A 24214-nucleotide genomic window follows, 5' to 3' on the forward strand; every position below is an offset into this window, starting at 1 on the left:
ACACATGAGTCCTGACTTACAACACATGTGTCCTGACTTACAACACATGTGTCCTGACATACAACACATGTGTCCTGACATACAACACATGTGTCCTGACTTACAACACATGTGTCCTGACTTACAACACATGTGTCCTGACATACAACACATGTGTCCTGACTTACAACACATGTGTCCTGACATACAACACATGTGTCCTGACATACAACACAGGACACAAGGGACATACAACACATGTGTCCTGACATACAACACATGTGTCCTGACTTACAACACATGTGTCCTGACATACAACACATGTGTCCTGACTTACAACACATGTGTCCTGACTTACAACACATGTGTCCTGACATACAACACATGTGTCCTGACTTACAACACATGTGTCCTGACATACAACACATGTGTCCTGACATACAACACAGGACACAAGGGACATACAACACATGTGTCCTGACATACAACACATGTGTCCTGACTTACAACACATGTGTCCTGACATACAACACATGAGTCCTGACTTACAACACATGTGTCCTGACTTACAACACATGTGTCCTGACTTACAACACATGTGTCCTGACATACAACACATGAGTCCTGACTTACAACACATGTGTCCTGACATACAACACATGTGTCCTGACATACAACACATGTGTCCTGACATACAACACATGTGTCATGACATACAACACATGTGTCCTGACATACAACACATGTGTCCTGACTTACAACACATGTGTCCTGACATACAACACATGTGTCATGACATACAACACATGTGTCCTGACTTACAACACATGTGTCCTGACATACAACACATGTGTCCTGACTTACAACACATGTGTCCTGACTTACAACACATGTGTCCTGACATACAACACATGTGTCCTGACTTACAACACATGTGTCCTGACATACAACACATGTGTCCTGACATACAACACATGTGTCCTGACATACAACACATGTGTCCTGACATACAACACATGTGTCCTGACATACAACACATGTGTCCTGACATACAACACATGAGTCCTGACATACAACACATGTGTCCTGACATACAACACATGTGTCCTGACATACAACACATGTGTCCTGACATACAACACATGAGTCCTGACATACAACACATGTGTCCTGACATACAACACAGGACACAAGGGACATATAACACATGTGTCCTGACTTACAACACATGTGTCCTGACTTACAACACATGTGTCCTGACTTACAACACATGTGTCCTGACTTACAACACATGTGTCCTGACTTACAACACATGTGTCCTGACATACAACACATGTGTCCTGACTTACAACACATGTGTCCTGACTTACAACACATGTGTCCTGACTTACAACACATGTGTCCTGACTTACAACACATGTGTCCTGACTTACAACACATGTGTCCTGACTTACAACACATGTGTCCTGACTTACAACACATGTGTCCTGACTTACAACACATGTGTCCTGACTTACAACACATGTGTCCTGACTTACAACACATGTGTCCTGACATACAACACATGAGTCCTGACTTACAACACATGTGTCCTGACATACAACACATGTGTCCTGACATACAACACATGTGTCCTGACATACAACACATGTGTCATGACATACAACACATGTGTCCTGACATACAACACATGTGTCCTGACTTACAACACATGTGTCCTGACATACAACACATGTGTCATGACATACAACACATGTGTCCTGACTTACAACACATGTGTCCTGACATACAACACATGTGTCCTGACTTACAACACATGTGTCCTGACTTACAACACATGTGTCCTGACATACAACACATGTGTCCTGACTTACAACACATGTGTCCTGACATACAACACATGTGTCCTGACATACAACACATGTGTCCTGACATACAACACATGTGTCCTGACATACAACACATGTGTCCTGACATACAACACATGTGTCCTGACATACAACACATGTGTCCTGACATACAACACATGAGTCCTGACATACAACACATGTGTCCTGACATACAACACATGTGTCCTGACATACAACACATGTGTCCTGACATACAACACATGAGTCCTGACATACAACACATGTGTCCTGACATACAACACAGGACACAAGGGACATATAACACATGTGTCCTGACATACAACACAGGACACAAGGGACATATAACACATGTGTCCTGACATACAACACATGAGTCCTGACATACAACACATGTGTCCTGACATACAACACAGGACACAAGGGACATATAACACATGTGTCCTGACATACAACACATGTGTCCTGACATACAACACATGAGTCCTGACATACAACACATGTGTCCTGACATACAACACATGTGTCCTGACATACAACACATGTGTCCTGACATACAACACATGTGTCCTGACATACAACACATGTGTCCTGACATACAACACATGTGTCCTGACATACAACACATGTGTCCTGACATACAACACATGTGTCCTGACATACAACACATGTGTCCTGACTTACAACACATGTGTCCTGACATACAACACATGTGTCCTGACATACAACACATGTGTCCTGACATACAACACATGTGTCCTGACATACAACACAGGACACAAGGGACATACAACACATGTGTCCTGACATACAACACATGTGTCCTGACATACAAAACATGTGTCCTGACTTACAACACATGTGTCCTGACATACAACACATGAGTCCTGACTTACAACACATGTGTCCTGACATACAACACATGTGTCCTGACATACAACACATGTGTCCTGACATACAACACATGTGTCCTGACATACAACACATGTGTCCTGACATACAACACAGGACACAAGGGACATACAACACATGTGTCCTGACATACAACACATGAGTCCTGACATACAACACATGTGTCCTGACATACAACACATGTGTCCTGACATACAACACATGTGTCCTGACATACAACACATGTGTCCTGACATACAACACATGTGTCCTGACTTACAACACATGTGTCCTGACTTACAACACATGTGTCCTGACTTACAACACATGTGTCCTGACATACAACACATGAGTCCTGACTTACAACACATGTGTCCTGACATACAACACATGTGTCCTGACATACAACACATGTGTCCTGACATACAACACATGTGTCATGACATACAACACATGTGTCCTGACATACAACACATGTGTCCTGACTTACAACACATGTGTCCTGACATACAACACATGTGTCATGACATACAACACATGTGTCCTGACTTACAACACATGTGTCCTGACATACAACACATGTGTCCTGACTTACAACACATGTGTCCTGACTTACAACACATGTGTCCTGACATACAACACATGTGTCCTGACTTACAACACATGTGTCCTGACATACAACACATGTGTCCTGACATACAACACATGTGTCCTGACATACAACACATGTGTCCTGACATACAACACATGTGTCCTGACATACAACACATGTGTCCTGACATACAACACATGAGTCCTGACATACAACACATGTGTCCTGACATACAACACATGTGTCCTGACATACAACACATGTGTCCTGACATACAACACATGAGTCCTGACATACAACACATGTGTCCTGACATACAACACAGGACACAAGGGACATATAACACATGTGTCCTGACTTACAACACATGTGTCCTGACTTACAACACATGTGTCCTGACTTACAACACATGTGTCCTGACTTACAACACATGTGTCCTGACTTACAACACATGTGTCCTGACATACAACACATGTGTCCTGACTTACAACACATGTGTCCTGACTTACAACACATGTGTCCTGACTTACAACACATGTGTCCTGACTTACAACACATGTGTCCTGACTTACAACACATGTGTCCTGACTTACAACACATGTGTCCTGACTTACAACACATGTGTCCTGACTTACAACACATGTGTCCTGACTTACAACACATGTGTCCTGACTTACAACACATGTGTCCTGACATACAACACATGTGTCCTGACATACAACACATGTGTCCTGACATACAACACATGTGTCCTGACATACAACACATGAGTCCTGACATACAACACATGTGTCCTGACATACAACACATGTGTCCTGACATACAACACATGTGTCCTGACATACAACACATGAGTCCTGACATACAACACATGTGTCCTGACATACAACACAGGACACAAGGGACATATAACACATGTGTCCTGACATACAACACAGGACACAAGGGACATATAACACATGTGTCCTGACATACAACACATGAGTCCTGACATACAACACATGTGTCCTGACATACAACACAGGACACAAGGGACATATAACACATGTGTCCTGACATACAACACATGTGTCCTGACATACAACACATGAGTCCTGACATACAACACATGTGTCCTGACATACAACACATGTGTCCTGACATACAACACATGTGTCCTGACATACAACACATGTGTCCTGACATACAACACATGTGTCCTGACATACAACACATGTGTCCTGACATACAACACATGTGTCCTGACATACAACACATGTGTCCTGACATACAACACATGTGTCCTGACTTACAACACATGTGTCCTGACATACAACACATGTGTCCTGACATACAACACATGTGTCCTGACATACAACACATGTGTCCTGACATACAACACAGGACACAAGGGACATACAACACATGTGTCCTGACATACAACACATGTGTCCTGACATACAACACATGTGTCCTGACTTACAACACATGTGTCCTGACATACAACACATGAGTCCTGACTTACAACACATGTGTCCTGACATACAACACATGTGTCCTGACATACAACACATGTGTCCTGACATACAACACATGTGTCCTGACATACAACACATGTGTCCTGACATACAACACAGGACACAAGGGACATACAACACATGTGTCCTGACATACAACACATGAGTCCTGACATACAACACATGTGTCCTGACATACAACACATGTGTCCTGACATACAACACATGTGTCCTGACATACAACACATGTGTCCTGACATACAACACATGTGTCCTGACTTACAACACATGTGTCCTGACTTACAACACATGTGTCCTGACTTACAACACATGTGTCCTGACATACAACACATGAGTCCTGACTTACAACACATGTGTCCTGACATACAACACATGTGTCCTGACATACAACACATGTGTCCTGACATACAACACATGTGTCATGACATACAACACATGTGTCCTGACATACAACACATGTGTCCTGACTTACAACACATGTGTCCTGACATACAACACATGTGTCATGACATACAACACATGTGTCCTGACTTACAACACATGTGTCCTGACATACAACACATGTGTCCTGACTTACAACACATGTGTCCTGACTTACAACACATGTGTCCTGACATACAACACATGTGTCCTGACTTACAACACATGTGTCCTGACATACAACACATGTGTCCTGACATACAACACATGTGTCCTGACATACAACACATGTGTCCTGACATACAACACATGTGTCCTGACATACAACACATGTGTCCTGACATACAACACATGAGTCCTGACATACAACACATGTGTCCTGACATACAACACATGTGTCCTGACATACAACACATGTGTCCTGACATACAACACATGAGTCCTGACATACAACACATGTGTCCTGACATACAACACAGGACACAAGGGACATATAACACATGTGTCCTGACTTACAACACATGTGTCCTGACTTACAACACATGTGTCCTGACTTACAACACATGTGTCCTGACTTACAACACATGTGTCCTGACTTACAACACATGTGTCCTGACATACAACACATGTGTCCTGACTTACAACACATGTGTCCTGACTTACAACACATGTGTCCTGACTTACAACACATGTGTCCTGACTTACAACACATGTGTCCTGACTTACAACACATGTGTCCTGACTTACAACACATGTGTCCTGACTTACAACACATGTGTCCTGACTTACAACACATGTGTCCTGACTTACAACACATGTGTCCTGACTTACAACACATGTGTCCTGACATACAACACATGAGTCCTGACTTACAACACATGTGTCCTGACATACAACACATGTGTCCTGACATACAACACATGTGTCCTGACATACAACACATGTGTCCTGACATACAACACATGTGTCCTGACATACAACACATGTGTCCTGACTTACAACACATGTGTCCTGACATACAACACATGTGTCATGACATACAACACATGTGTCCTGACTTACAACACATGTGTCCTGACATACAACACATGTGTCCTGACTTACAACACATGTGTCCTGACTTACAACACATGTGTCCTGACATACAACACATGTGTCCTGACTTACAACACATGTGTCCTGACATACAACACATGTGTCCTGACATACAACACATGTGTCCTGACATACAACACATGTGTCCTGACATACAACACATGTGTCCTGACATACAACACATGTGTCCTGACATACAACACATGTGTCCTGACATACAACACATGAGTCCTGACATACAACACATGTGTCCTGACATACAACACATGTGTCCTGACATACAACACATGTGTCCTGACATACAACACATGAGTCCTGACATACAACACATGTGTCCTGACATACAACACAGGACACAAGGGACATATAACACATGTGTCCTGACATACAACACAGGACACAAGGGACATATAACACATGTGTCCTGACATACAACACATGAGTCCTGACATACAACACATGTGTCCTGACATACAACACAGGACACAAGGGACATATAACACATGTGTCCTGACATACAACACATGTGTCCTGACATACAACACATGAGTCCTGACATACAACACATGTGTCCTGACATACAACACATGTGTCCTGACATACAACACATGTGTCCTGACATACAACACATGTGTCCTGACATACAACACATGTGTCCTGACATACAACACATGTGTCCTGACATACAACACATGTGTCCTGACATACAACACATGTGTCCTGACATACAACACATGTGTCCTGACATACAACACATGTGTCCTGACATACAACACATGTGTCCTGACATACAACACATGTGTCCTGACATACAACACATGTGTCCTGACATACAACACATGTGTCCTGACATACAACACAGGACACAAGGGACATACAACACATGTGTCCTGACATACAACACATGTGTCCTGACATACAACACATGTGTCCTGACATACAACACATGTGTCCTGACATACAACACATGTGTCCTGACATACAACACATGTGTCCTGACATACAACACATGTGTCCTGACATACAACACATGTGTCCTGACATACAACACATGTGTCCTGACATACAACACATGTGTCCTGACATACAACACATGTGTCCTGACATACAACACATGTGTCCTGACATACAACACATGTGTCCTGACATACAACACAGGACACAAGGGACATACAACACATGTGTCCTGACATACAACACATGTGTCCTGACATACAACACATGTGTCCTGACATACAACACATGTGTCCTGACATACAACACATGTGTCCTGACATACAACACATGTGTCCTGACATACAACACATGTGTCCTGACATACAACACATGTGTCCTGACATACAACACAGGACACAAGGGACATACAACACATGTGTCCTGACATACAACACATGTGTCCTGACATACAACACATGTGTCCTGACATACAACACATGTGTCCTGACATACAACACATGTGTCCTGACATACAACACATGTGTCCTGACATACAACACATGTGTCCTGACATACAACACATGTGTCCTGACATACAACACAGGACACATGGGACATACAACACATGTGTCATGACATACAACACAGGACACATGGGACATACAACACATGAGTCATGACATACAACACAGGACACATGGGACATACAACACATGAGTCATGACATACAACACATGTGTCATGACATACAACACAGGACACACGGGACATACAACACATGTGTCCTGACATACAACACAGGACACATGGGACATACAACACATGTGTCATGACATACAACACAGGACACATGGGACATACAACACATGAGTCATGACATACAACACAGGACACATGGGACATACAACACATGAGTCATGACATACAACACATGTGTCATGACATACAACACAGGACACACGGGACATACAACACATGTGTCCTGACATACAACACATGTGTCATGACTTACAACACAGGACACAAGGGACATACAACACATGTGTCCTGACTTACAACACAGGACACATGGGACATACAACACATGTGTCATGACATACAACACATGTGTCCTGACATACAACACAGGACACATGGGACATACAACACATGTGTCCTGACATACAACACATGTGTCCTGACTTACAACACAGGACACATGGGACATACAACACATGTGTCCTGACTTACAACACAGGACACATGGGACATACAACACATGTGTCATGACATACAACACATGTGTCCTGACTTACAACACATGTGTCCTGACTTACAACACATGTGTCCTGACATACAACACATGTGTCCTGACATACAACACATGTGTCCTGACATACAACACATGTGTCCTGACATACAACACATGTGTCCTGACATACAACACATGTGTCCTGACATACAACACATGTGTCCTGACATACAACACATGTGTCCTGACATACAACACATGTGTCCTGACATACAACACATGTGTCCTGACATACAACACATGTGTCCTGACATACAACACAGGACACAAGGGACATACAACACATGTGTCCTGACATACAACACATGTGTCCTGACATACAACACATGTGTCCTGACATACAACACATGTGTCCTGACATACAACACATGTGTCCTGACATACAACACATGTGTCCTGACATACAACACATGTGTCCTGACATACAACACATGTGTCCTGACATACAACACATGTGTCCTGACATACAACACATGTGTCCTGACATACAACACATGTGTCCTGACATACAACACATGTGTCCTGACATACAACACATGTGTCCTGACATACAACACAGGACACAAGGGACATACAACACATGTGTCCTGACATACAACACATGTGTCCTGACATACAACACATGTGTCCTGACATACAACACATGTGTCCTGACATACAACACATGTGTCCTGACATACAACACATGTGTCCTGACATACAACACATGTGTCCTGACATACAACACATGTGTCCTGACATACAACACAGGACACAAGGGACATACAACACATGTGTCCTGACATACAACACATGTGTCCTGACATACAACACATGTGTCCTGACATACAACACATGTGTCCTGACATACAACACATGTGTCCTGACATACAACACATGTGTCCTGACATACAACACATGTGTCCTGACATACAACACATGTGTCCTGACATACAACACATGTGTCCTGACATACAACACAGGACACATGGGACATACAACACATGTGTCATGACATACAACACAGGACACATGGGACATACAACACATGAGTCATGACATACAACACAGGACACATGGGACATACAACACATGAGTCATGACATACAACACATGTGTCATGACATACAACACAGGACACACGGGACATACAACACATGTGTCCTGACATACAACACAGGACACATGGGACATACAACACATGTGTCATGACATACAACACAGGACACATGGGACATACAACACATGAGTCATGACATACAACACAGGACACATGGGACATACAACACATGAGTCATGACATACAACACATGTGTCATGACATACAACACAGGACACACGGGACATACAACACATGTGTCCTGACATACAACACATGTGTCATGACTTACAACACAGGACACAAGGGACATACAACACATGTGTCCTGACTTACAACACAGGACACATGGGACATACAACACATGTGTCATGACATACAACACATGTGTCCTGACATACAACACAGGACACATGGGACATACAACACATGTGTCCTGACATACAACACATGTGTCCTGACTTACAACACAGGACACATGGGACATACAACACATGTGTCCTGACTTACAACACAGGACACATGGGACATACAACACATGTGTCATGACATACAACACATGTGTCCTGACTTACAACACAGGACACATGGGACATACAACACATGTGTCCTGACATACAACACATGTGTCCTGACATACAACACATGTGTCCTGACATACAGCACATGTGTCCTGACATACAACACATGTGTCCTGACATACAGCACATGTGTCCTGACATACAACACATGTGTCCTGACATACAACACATGTGTCCTGACATACAACACATGTGTCCTGACATACAACACATGTGTCCTGACATACAACACATGTGTCCTGACATACAACACATGTGTCCTGACATACAACACATGTGTCCTGACATACAACACATGTGTCCTGACATACAACACATGTGTCCTGACATACAACACATGTGTCCTGACATACAACACAGGACACAAGGGACATACAACACATGTGTCCTGACATACAACACATGTGTCCTGACATACAACACATGTGTCCTGACATACAACACATGTGTCCTGACATACAACACATGTGTCCTGACATACAACACATGTGTCCTGACATACAACACATGTGTCCTGACATACAACACATGTGTCCTGACATACAACACAGGACACAAGGGACATACAACACATGTGTCCTGACATACAACACATGAGTCCTGACATACAACACATGTGTCCTGACATACAACACATGTGTCCTGACATACAACACATGTGTCCTGACATACAACACATGTGTCCTGACATACAACACAGGACACAAGGGACATACAACACATGTGTCCTGACATACAACACATGTGTCCTGACATACAACACATGTGTCCTGACATACAACACATGTGTCCTGACATACAACACATGTGTCCTGACATACAACACATGTGTCCTGACATACAACACATGTGTCCTGACATACAACACATGTGTCCTGACATACAACACATGTGTCCTGACATACAACACATGTGTCCTGACATACAACACAGGACACAAGGGACATACAACACATGTGTCCTGACATACAACACATGAGTCCTGACATACAACACATGTGTCCTGACATACAACACATGTGTCCTGACATACAAAACATGTGTCCTGACATACAACACATGTGTCCTGACATACAACACAGGACACAAGGGACATACAACACATGTGTCCTGACATACAACACATGTGTCCTGACATACAACACATGTGTCCTGACATACAACACATGTGTCCTGACATACAACACATGTGTCCTGACATACAACACATGTGTCCTGACATACAACACATGTGTCCTGACATACAACACAGGACACATGGGACATACAACACATGTGTCATGACATACAACACAGGACACATGGGACATACAACACATGAGTCATGACATACAACACAAGACACATGGGACATACAACACATGAGTCATGACATACAACACATGTGTCATGACATACAACACAGGACACACGGGACATACAACACATGTGTCCTGACATACAACACATGTGTCATGACTTACAACACAGGACACAAGGGACATACAACACATGTGTCCTGACTTACAACACAGGACACATGGGACATACAACACATGTGTCATGACATACAACACATGTGTCCTGACATACAACACAGGACACATGGGACATACAACACATGTGTCCTGACATACAACACATGTGTCCTGACATACAACACATGTGTCCTGACATACAACACATGTGTCCTGACATACAACACATGTGTCCTGACATACAACACATGTGTCCTGACATACAACACATGTGTCCTGACATACAACACATGTGTCCTGACATACAACACATGTGTCCTGACATACAACACATGTGTCCTGACATACAACACAGGACACAAGGGACATACAACACATGTGTCCTGACATACAACACATGAGTCCTGACATACAACACATGTGTCCTGACATACAACACATGTGTCCTGACATACAAAACATGTGTCCTGACATACAACACATGTGTCCTGACATACAACACAGGACACAAGGGACATACAACACATGTGTCCTGACATACAACACATGTGTCCTGACATACAACACATGTGTCCTGACATACAACACATGTGTCCTGACATACAACACATGTGTCCTGACATACAACACATGTGTCCTGACATACAACACATGTGTCCTGACATACAACACAGGACACATGGGACATACAACACATGTGTCATGACATACAACACAGGACACATGGGACATACAACACATGAGTCATGACATACAACACAGGACACATGGGACATACAACACATGAGTCATGACATACAACACATGTGTCATGACATACAACACAGGACACACGGGACATACAACACATGTGTCCTGACATACAACACATGTGTCATGACTTACAACACAGGACACAAGGGACATACAACACATGTGTCCTGACTTACAACACAGGACACATGGGACATACAACACATGTGTCATGACATACAACACATGTGTCCTGACATACAACACAGGACACATGGGACATACAACACATGTGTCATGACATACAACACATGTGTCCTGACTTACAACACAGGACACATGGGACATACAACACATGTGTCCTGACTTACAACACAGGACACATGGGACATACAACACATGTGTCATGACATACAACACATGTGTCCTGACTTACAACACAGGACACATGGGACATACAACACATGTGTCATGACATACAACACATGTGTCCTGACTTACAACACAGGACACATGGGACATACAACACAGGACACAAGGGACATACAACACAGGACACAAGGGACATACAACACATGAGTCCTGACATACAACACAGGACACAAGGGACATACAACACATGTGTCCTGACATACAACACAGGACACAAGGGACATACAACACATGTGTCCTGACTTACAACACAGGACACAAGGGACATACAACACATGTGTCATGACATACAACACAGGACACATGGGACATACAACACATGAGTCATGACATACAACACAGGACACATGGGACATACAACACATGAGTCATGACATACAACACATGTGTCATGACATACAACACAGGACACACGGGACATACAACACATGTGTCCTGACATACAACACATGTGTCATGACTTACAACACAGGACACAAGGGACATACAACACATGTGTCCTGACTTACAACACAGGACACATGGGACATACAACACATGTGTCATGACATACAACACATGTGTCCTGACATACAACACAGGACACATGGGACATACAACACATGTGTCATGACATACAACACATGTGTCCTGACTTACAACACAGGACACATGGGACATACAACACATGTGTCCTGACTTACAACACAGGACACATGGGACATACAACACATGTGTCATGACATACAACACATGTGTCCTGACTTACAACACAGGACACATGGGACATACAACACATGTGTCATGACATACAACACATGTGTCCTGACTTACAACACAGGACACATGGGACATACAACACAGGACACAAGGGACATACAACACAGGACACAAGGGACATACAACACATGAGTCCTGACATACAACACAGGACACAAGGGACATACAACACATGTGTCCTGACATACAACACAGGACACAAGGGACATACAACACATGTGTCCTGACTTACAACACAGGACACAAGGGACATACAACACATGTGTCATGACATACAACACAGGACACAAGGGACATACAACACATGAGTCATGACATACAACACATGTGTCCTGACATACAACACAGGACACAAGAGACATACAACACATGTGTCCTGACATACAACACAGGACACAAGGGACATACAACACATGAGTCATGACATACAACACATGTGTCCTGACATACAACACAGGACACAAGGGACATACAACACATGTGTCCTGACATACAACACAGGACACAAGGGACATACAACACATGTGTCCTGACATACAACACAGGACACAAGGGACATACAACACATGAGTCATGACATACAACACATGTGTCCTGACATACAACACAGGACACAAGGGACATACAACACATGTGTCCTGACATACAACACAGGACACAAGGGACATACAACACATGTGTCCTGACATACAACACAGGACACAAGGGACATACAACACATGTGTCCTGACATACAACACAGGACACAAGGGAGATACAACACATGTGTCCTGACTTACAACACAGGACACAAGGGACATACAACACATGTGTCATGACATACAACACAGGACACAAGGGACATACAACACATGTGTCCTGACATACAACACAGGACACAAGGGACATACAACACATGTGTCCTGACATACAACACAGGACACAAGGGACATACAACACATGTGTCCTGACATACAACACAGGACACAAGGGACATACAACACATGTGTCCTGACATACAACACAGGACACAAGGGACATACAACACATGTGTCCTGACATACAACACAGGACACAAGGGACATACAACACATGTGTCCTGACATACAACACAGGACACAAGGGACATACAACACATGTGTCCTGACATACAACACAGGACACAAGGGACATACAACACATGAGTCCTGACATACAACACAGGACACAAGGGACATACAACACATGTGTCCTGACATACAACACAGGACACAAGGGACATACAACACATGTGTCCTGACATACAACACAGGACACAAGGGACATACAACACATGTGTCCTGACATACAACACAGGACACAAGGGAGACCAGCTGTTGTGCTGAGATAGAGTGGAATATAAATTATTAACAAAAAATGCTAATTCCCTCACTATTGTATGCGGGGAACTTAACGTGACTATCTTGATATGATGAAATAATTCAGATAATAAATTCGGGGAACTAAACGTAAATCTCTTCTTGTAAAAGATGAAGAATTGTAAATGTGACAAAATTAACTAAATGTGATTCTCAAAATCTATTGCTATCAACCTATCAGTCTAGCCCTATTTTGGCTGGCATCGTTGCGTCCTATTGCGACAGCCTATCTTAACATGTTCTACTACGTCCTACCTTGACAAGCTATAAAACGAAATTGTTCAATGTACGTCTTATCTCGACGACATATCAACCCAAACTGATGAATGTACGTCCTATCGAGCCAAGCTATCAAACCAAAAGTGAACTTAACGCAAGTCCAATTACCTCGTTTTGCACGTGCTCGGACAGCAGGTGCCATGTCATACTTTTGTTTTCTCCACAAAGCAAGATGCTTAACATGCCAACAAACCATGTGTTGTGGGAGAGAGGGGAGGGGGCACCACTTGTGAAAATATCTGGGTGTCACATTTCAGCCGCCTGTAGATGCCAAACTTGTATGTCACATTTGTGAACTCGGGACTCACGGTTTTATACCTAGGAACCCTTGAAATAATTACTGAGACAAACAAACAGATAGACCCAGGTAAACTTTTTTTGTTACCATTAAGTTACCATTTGTAGCCATAGATACCAACTTGAATAACATATTACAAAAGAGCCATTGGGTGTAACAAGGTCAAGTTTATTAAATGTTCATGAACTTGACAACATGACAACATAAACTAATTCAAGCACATTCAGTTGCCAACAGAACTAGAAACATGGTGGTTATCAACATGTCACTTACAACAAAGATAAAAATTACAGTGCTCCTTGTAGCATATACAAAATAGAAGGGCTGTATCAAAACAAAAAATGAGGGAAGACCCATAAAGATCCGGGTAGAATAGGTCTTTAGCAACCCATGCTTGCCTTAAAAAGTGACAATGTTTGTCGTAAGAGACGACTAATGGGACGGGTGGTCAGGCTCGCTGACTTGGTTGATGCATGTCTTCGTATCCCAGTTGCGTTGATCGATGCTCATGATGTCAATTACTGGATTGTCCACACTCGGTTATTTATCCACCGTCTTCATTTAGCTGAAATATGGCACTGCAGCGTTAAACAACAAACCGAAAAAAAAAAATTGATTTATCTCCTCTTATAGATTACAAGAGATGGGATAATTGTCCGAATATTAAGCTAGGGGAGTAATGATTGTATGCTGTGTGATGTTACAGTATGATGGGCAGTAAAGACCAGGAGGGAGACAAGCCGTTTGCCTGCCCCGTGCCGGGCTGTAAGAAGCGCTACAAGAACATCAATGGGATCAAGTATCACGCAAGACACGGACACAAGAGGGAGGCTAAGATAGTGTATGTATAATTTGTGCAGCATCCATTTGGTATTTCTTCTTCAGCAACCCATGCTTGTCGTAAGAGGCAACTAACTGGAGCGAGTGGTCAAGAACATGGGGAGGTTCGCTGATTTGGTTGATTCATGTCATCATATCCCAGTCACGTAGATTGGTGTATGTGGTGTCAATCACTGGATTATTTACAAATGGCCGACGTATAGCTGGAATATTTGTTGAGTAGGGCATGAAACAACAAACAACGAAGCTCATTTGTTGCCAGATGATTCATACAACTTTCACTTTTGTAGTTAAGTTTTGAAGAAGTACCCCAATAGGTGTGTTATTGGCACCCATGACATTAAGTATGTCGAGTGTGGCAGTTGATACAGAGTGTGGCGAGAAATGGATTATGCACAAATCAGATGTAAAGGGTTCTTTTATGACAAGCTTTAGAAACACACTTTCTTTAGCATGTTTAGTTTTATCGATTTATTTCTGATATGTTTTTTTTCATAAGTTTAAAGTGTGTGCAAAACTGAATGTCAGTGCTTGTCTAAACCAGCAATACAGATGGTATGAGGGTTTAGTGGTCTAAGGATGTGCCAAGAGCAGAGTTGTTTCCCTTAGCTTTCACCCCCACAGGAAGCTCATAAAATTTGATGTCACGAAGAATAGTGTTCACTGCTGAGTTAAACAAATCTCACTCACCCATGCCATGCCCCACATGGGTACAATGTGTGAAGCAAATTGCTTGTGTCCCCGTTGTGATATTGCTGGAATATTGCTGTGTCATTAAACCATACTCACTTGCTCTTGCCATGTGAGTGAGTGAGTGAGTTGGGTTTAACGCCGCTTTTAACAGTGTTCCAGTTATATCACGGCGTGTCAGCTTAATGTGGGAGGAAAGCCCGAAGTGATGCAGGTCTCAGACGTTTACCACTTCGGTGAAACCCACGAGCACGGGGATGGTGCAGACAAACCTAGAAACATAATCTTGCCATGTGTGTAGTTTGACATGTATGTGGCGCGAACATAAAGAAGCTGATGTATCTCTAAAATCACAACAAATATGTTCAAATGTGTACAAATGTGTTTTTATTGTTTCAGTGTGAAAAAGTCTTACAAATGTTTTTGCGGGAAGAGTTACAAGACAGTCCAAGGCCTTCGTAACCATAGTACTCAGCAGCACCAGACAGTTGACATGGGAACCACACAGACGGCTACCATTGCCCAATCTCTGAGCCTCAAGACGCAATACACACCCACAAGTGTTCTCAAAACAATCGCCAACAACACCACCATTGACGCCCTCCTCCTGTCCACGTCCTCACAGTCAGCAGTCAAACTTCCACAAAATGTCCTCCAATCTGCAGTGTCTACAGCTCAGACAGTTCGCAGTCCCTTGACATCTGTCGCCATGACGATTGTACAAGCAGCCAATGAAAATACTCCCACATTGTCTTCAGTGACCCCTATGCAACTTGTCAGCCAGTCATCCACAGCATTATCTGTTGCCATAGCAACCCCATCAGCTACTGCTAAAGTTGAATAACCAAAGAGTAGAAGACTTTGACACATTCATGTCTCACATGTTGGCCAAAATATTCTCATCACTGTGTTAATTAGTAAGCTAAAATACCGGTAGATCCTTGTCTCTTTGCCAGACCATTCTTGCTGGTATGGTGTTTTTTTATCAGTTATCCCTGGCCAAATACAGCAGGAACTTATTTCTAATCATGCAAATAGGTTAGGGCTAACGAGCATTTTCAAAGAAAAAAATGTTATTAACCTCAACGGGCTCGAAATTACAAGTGCGGGCATGTCCATGGAATACATACACAGAAAATAGCATGCTTGAAAATTGCCTCATGGGCACAGTTAATTTATTTTTTGTTTTGACTAAAATGTACTATGAAATGAAATTTTTTATCTCGTTAGTTGCATGTTCCACTACCACTTAACGACTTCCTGTTGTAAAATGAATCAGCATTATTTGGTGATTTCCGTTGACTGTATCTTACAGACAAGATGGTCAAGATTGCACGAAATACATTTGAATGTACTTGCTTCTTTCCATATTTTGACGGAGTATCACAAATATTACGTAGGTCTTGCGTTTCAAACAGAAGTGGTTATTCATGTTGACTGTTGTGATAGTCATAGCAGACTATTGCTATTTGTTATAATAATTGGGTAGTATAGACACACCACCTAAATTGAAAATGGCAAGCCTGTAAAACAGGTCCCTTGGGCACACCTTTTTTTCTAATTTGGAGCCCTGCCTCGGGACACAGAATGTCTTTGAAAGTGATGTTGACATCTTCTGGCTGTTTGTTTATATTCCATACAAACTTGAAATTAAGCAGCATATTTTGTTCTTTGAAGAAGTTTGTGAATATTTCTTGATAAAGCAAGAACCAATTTAACCTGGATAAAACAACTGTCTGGAATATGTTTTCATCAAGCTGTGTCTCATGTCTTTGATTACTGAAGACTTTATGAGGGCTCGATGAGTTAGAGTAAGCCTGCTTCAGACATGTTTGATCTAATGGTTATATATTGTTATCAGGGTTAGAGGGTGTTGTGGTCCTTACTTACCAATAAGTTCCTGCATCGCTTGATGTAACAGCATCACACCAAGGGTGTAAGTTTCACCAATGTGCTACACACTTACAACTCACAATAAGTTGAGACACCTTGATGTAACTGAAATACTGTAGCAGCATTAAGCAGCGATGTAAGCCCGACCCCCTCACTCAGCCGAGGCTGTCAGCCAGGCAGATGGAGAAGCAGACGGTGTATGGAACAATATATGGAAGCTTGTATTTGCAGACTGAGAAGGAAATGCCGAGTTGTTTGGTTCAGTGAATATGGATTTATTGGATCAGCAATGTTTTCTTGGTTTTTGTGCATTGTATTTGCTCATTTGAAGATTGCATGACACATTTGAATAGAGAGTCAAAAATACATTATCACCTTTGATTGTCCAGTGCAAGACATCTCCATTCTTTTATGATAAATACTTTGAAGATTTGTTTCGGAAGTGGCGTTACCACCGCCATTCCTCTGATCTCCAGTTTAGCAGTTTCTCTCTTGCTCATGAGAGCAATTTGATTGAATGGTTATTATTAGCATTGTTTTCGATTCTCGTCAAGATGAAGCAAGAGTAGAGATGAAAATGGGTCCAGGGTATTTATGAAAATAGAATTCAGATATTAAACACTGGATAATTCATATTATCACTGACCAAACTTTAACAATGATCAAAATCCATATCATCATTTGTCAGTTTATTTTCCATAATGTTTTAATATATTTTGTGTTTGTGAAAATCAAGAATCTCATAGCATGCTGTGTCCATGTGTTACTTTGAAATCCATCATTTGTTCGTTACGATATTCACGTTATTTTTGTTGCTACTTGTGATATTGAAAGCTCAATGTATATTTAGACAGCAACAATTCAGTTGTTAATGTATGTCATTTACAATTAATCAAACTGTGTTTGTTACCATCAGAAAGTGTTGGTTCTGGAGTCAAGAGCAGCCAGGACTACCAAGCATGAAGTGAAGGTAGCGGTACGAGTGGATACACCTGAGGTGTATGTGTGCGTCCCGCCGATCCCGATATCTGTACCCCACCATGACCTTGACCTTTATTGTTACTGATTTAAGAGCAGCGTTTGTCCGGTAGAAAGTAGAATCACTCTTTGCCAGTGTGATGGCTGCTGAAAGACTACAGATCTCTTCACTGGGATATATTTGGGTCATCCCATCACCTGTTTACACATGGTGCTCCCCCCCGGCTCCCTCCCAGCTCCCCCCCCGGCTCCCCCCCTCCCCATTTACGGAGGTTTAATGGGTGACCTTATAATCTAAGTGTTCCAACAAGTGTAATTTTATCACATTGTGATATCTTTTCAATGATATCACACAAGTATACCCAACACAAATAGCCAAATCACAAAATCCACACTGTCTTTTCCAAGAGCTGTGTCCATGGACAGGACAACAGTAGATGGTGAAAATGCAGCTGACCGAGGCAAGACTGTGTCCAGTGGAATTAAAAATAAGAACATTTACATTTTTATTGTAAGTTATTGTTTGATTTGCATTAGGGTTTAAATACTAGTTCATTACATTTTGGTGGGTTTTTTTCAATGTTAACGAAAATAACCAGATCTACATGCGAGAAAGGAAAATAATAATAATAATAATTTATGCATTTGTATAGCGCAGCATTCACTGTGCTTAAGTGCTCTGTGCGCTCTATATCTTAAAGACGTGAAACTATGAAAACTAACATTATATCATGATGGTCATACTGTCTGAGAATAAACCACACTCTGTCACTCTCTCTATTTGTGGACAACAGTATTGGTAGCATTATATTCTACTTAAAAGAAGTTAAAGATAAGATTCATTTATATTACTATACATTTTTAGAAAGGTATACATTTATTCCAATGTGATCAGTGTGTACGAGTTAGATGGATTCTTGGATGAGTGTTGGAGTGTCTTCTAGTCAGTGTTCTGTATGTGTGCTTTTTCGTGGAGTGTCACGAACGTACCATGACAACTATTTATTGTTCACAGTGGTGCTTTGTATTAGTTACTTTAGTGACATTAGTTCCAACAAAAATTTCAAATGGCCAAAAATAGTTGAATGTCTCTTCACTGAATTTATGTGTATTGCTGAAAACAATACTTGTCTGATAGACTACACAAAAGAAGTTAAGAACAGACAATTCTTTCATATTACTATAGTTTACATGCTTCACAGATTAACAATAGTAAGATGAAAGAATATGGTGTTCTTTAACTTCTTTTGAGTAGTATATATTATTGTTTTAAATCATGTCTTGAATGTTCATATGGCCAAGAAAAGAAACAAGAGAAATAATTTTGATTACAGCTCAAGACTGATTTAGAATCAAAGAATTATGACTCAACAGTATCCTGTTGTATATATTATGTTTGATGTCTTGCTTGATATGTTTTTTTCAATTAGTTTTTATCAGAAGAGTAGGATTTCTGAAATTTATGAGCAGAAACCAAAGATGCACCAAGCGGATACAATTACTCTGTTGGAAAACCCATAAGGGTACCTAAGTAAGTTAGCAGATGCAAAGAGTCTTATATGGATGCTAACGACGAAGATGCCCTCATATATTGAATGTTCCAAAGGTATACTGACAAATTAATATGAAAACACATAGTGGAATTTGGAAAATAGTTTTCAGTGAACTGACAGAAAACAAAGAAATTGGCACGTGGTAGTGAGACCTGAAGGCATGCAACTTTACACGAATCATGTCTGAGTTTGAATCCTCATTCATGTTGTCATACCCGGACACAAGCCTCCAGTCCCTTCTTACTTATCATGAATCAAAACCTACTATGCGTAGATAAAGTGTTTTGGGGGCACGGGTGGCCCAGTCGTCTAAAGCGCCAGAAGCCTATGATTGTGTGTTCGAATCCCGGTTCACCCCGATTATGTTTCTAGCTTTGTCAGCACCATGCCCATGCTTGTGGGTTTCACCGAAGTGGTAAACGTCTGAGACCTGCATCACCTCGGGCTTTCCTCCCACATTAATCTGACACGCCGCAATATAAATGGAATATTGTTAAAAGCTGCGTTTAACCCAACTCACTCACTCATTATAAAGTGTTTTAGTATATAATAGCCATTTCTGTGGCTCAGGTTTCACCAGATTGTCCGTTGGAAATGTTTACTGAAAGATGGGTGTTTTTGTTGTTGTTTGTTCGAATTCCAGCAGCTGTGTGTTCAATCTACGCTTAGTAGTGCTAGCAAGAACCCTGGTGTCTATGTTGTGTTTCATGCGCTGATGTTATTGACACTGATTGTAGATGTGTTTTGTTGAGTGATTACAATTGTAACCAATCGAGTGGTCAAGCCTACAGAATTTGTAACATCGGTCAAATTTCAATATTGTTTATGCCAAAAGAATGATGATCCCGGTATCCTTAGGGTCTATTCTAAGAAGGATGGCATGATTCACGGCTGTATCACGATACTTGCCTCATGATATAAAACCTGGAGGAATGGGATATGTTTGAATGCAACACATGATATCAACCATAAGGTCCTTGTATTTGTAAACCGTTCAGTGGATCATTATTTTCACTGCATGTTCAGTCAAGGAGCTCCTAAATTGAGTTACCGTATTCGACGTAATAAACGCCCTGAGCGCTCTCAAAATTAGAAATAGGGGGCTCTTATTAGAATATTATTTTGGTGAAAAAAACAGAGTTGGAAGATAAATATCGTGGTTTATGCTGACAGCCTGAAATGTTTATGTATGACAGATATATTTTTCCAGAATTTAATTGCCCATAATTAACGGTGCATATAACACACGAGTGCGTGTTTTACGCGAATAAATAAGTCTTGTGTACATTGATCAATCGGAAGGGGTGCTAATTGGGATTGTTCACTCACCAATATGTTAGCAAATATCGCCGTGGGCGCTTATCAGAGCGGGGCGCTTATTACGTCGAATACGGTATTCACCACGATATAACTGAAGCACTGTTAATCCTGACTCAATTGCAACAAGATGGGGCATGGGTGACTCAGTCGCTTTTTAGGCATGGGTTTGATATGCCTCTGGGTTTGTCTACACCATGGGTTTGACCATAGTCTTGACTGCTTTATCTAATGCGGGATGTATAAACCACGACTCCTACTCACAAAACCCCATGTATCCCAAGTGCTACAACAGATTTATCTCACTGACATGTTTTATTCTGCCATTGTTAAAGATTTAAAACAAATCCAAATTGATAGAAAACAGCTGTTCAATTGAGCCGAGGTTAACCATGTCATGTGACTTTCATTGACTCGGAAAATGTGTGTGGCCTTTTGCTTCTAAGCAGGAAATAAGGGATTTATGACTGAAGTCTGTGAATCCTGCCTCAGGGGGCATGGGTGGCCCAATCGTCTAAGGTGCCACCATTCGCTGTGCAGAGTTGCGTCCCTTGGGCACGCCAGAAACCTATGATTGTGGGTTCGAATAATGGTTCGCCCCGATTATGTTTCTAGGTTTGTCAGCACCATACCCGTGCTCGTGGGTTTCACTGAAGTGGTAAAGGTCTGAGACCTGCATCACTTTGGGCTTTCCTCCCACATTAAGCTGACACGCCGTGATATAACTGGAATAATTTTAAAAGCGGCATTAAACCCAACTCACTCACTATTCCTGCCTCAATTGCAACTCTGTGTTGGGCACGGGTGACAGTTGTTGGGGTTAATGATGTTTCTGGGTTTGTCTACACCATACCTGTACTCATGGATTTGACCATAGTATAAGTCTTGACACTGCATTACATCAGGCTTTCCTCCCTCATCAAGCTGACCTGCCGAGATAATTTCTGGAATACTGTTCAAAACAACGTAAGACCCTCCTCAGTTACTTGTATATACATGTAAGGGCCCAGATATGGAAACTTGAAACATCAACTCAAAATTGATGCATGGAAGTCAAGGGGTCCTTGTCGTAGCCCTAACTTAGGGTTCCTTGATTCAAATACTAAAGGAGCAAACCTCACAGACCCCAGGACCCACCTTAATTCGAACATTGTTAATTTAACTTAATTTCAACACACAGCGGGCTGTGCCGGCATATTCGAGATGTACGTTTCGGAAATAGAAGCCACAATATCATGATATGCCCTGATATGGGAGGACGATGAGAGCTGCTGACTATGTCAAGATGGTCGAATGTGACTCGTAGCTTATCCATAAGTTTCTTTTATCAGTATTTTGTAGGTTTTTTTTGTAAACTATTTT

The 24214-nt window shown here is 41.9% G+C and overlaps 1 protein-coding gene across 1 annotated transcript in view; it reads left to right on the forward strand.

Moving 5' to 3' along the window:
- LOC139465381 (juxtaposed with another zinc finger protein 1-like) overlaps positions 1–18974 on the forward strand; it is a 29394-nt gene extending 10420 nt beyond the window's left edge. The window contains exons 5-6 of the mRNA XM_071247087.1: positions 16288–16422; positions 17511–18974. Of these exons, the coding sequence (XP_071103188.1) occupies positions 16288–16422; positions 17511–17955 (580 nt within the window). The 3' untranslated portion in view covers positions 17956–18974. The remainder of the gene's footprint in view (positions 1–16287; positions 16423–17510) is intronic.
- The last annotated feature ends 5240 nt before the right edge of the window (positions 18975–24214 follow it).

This window comes from Haliotis cracherodii, unplaced genomic scaffold (assembly GCF_022045235.1).
Source record: "Haliotis cracherodii isolate W230 unplaced genomic scaffold, xgHalCrac1.p SCAF_18, whole genome shotgun sequence".
In the NCBI taxonomy this organism is placed as follows: Eukaryota; Metazoa; Mollusca; class Gastropoda; order Lepetellida; family Haliotidae; genus Haliotis; species Haliotis cracherodii.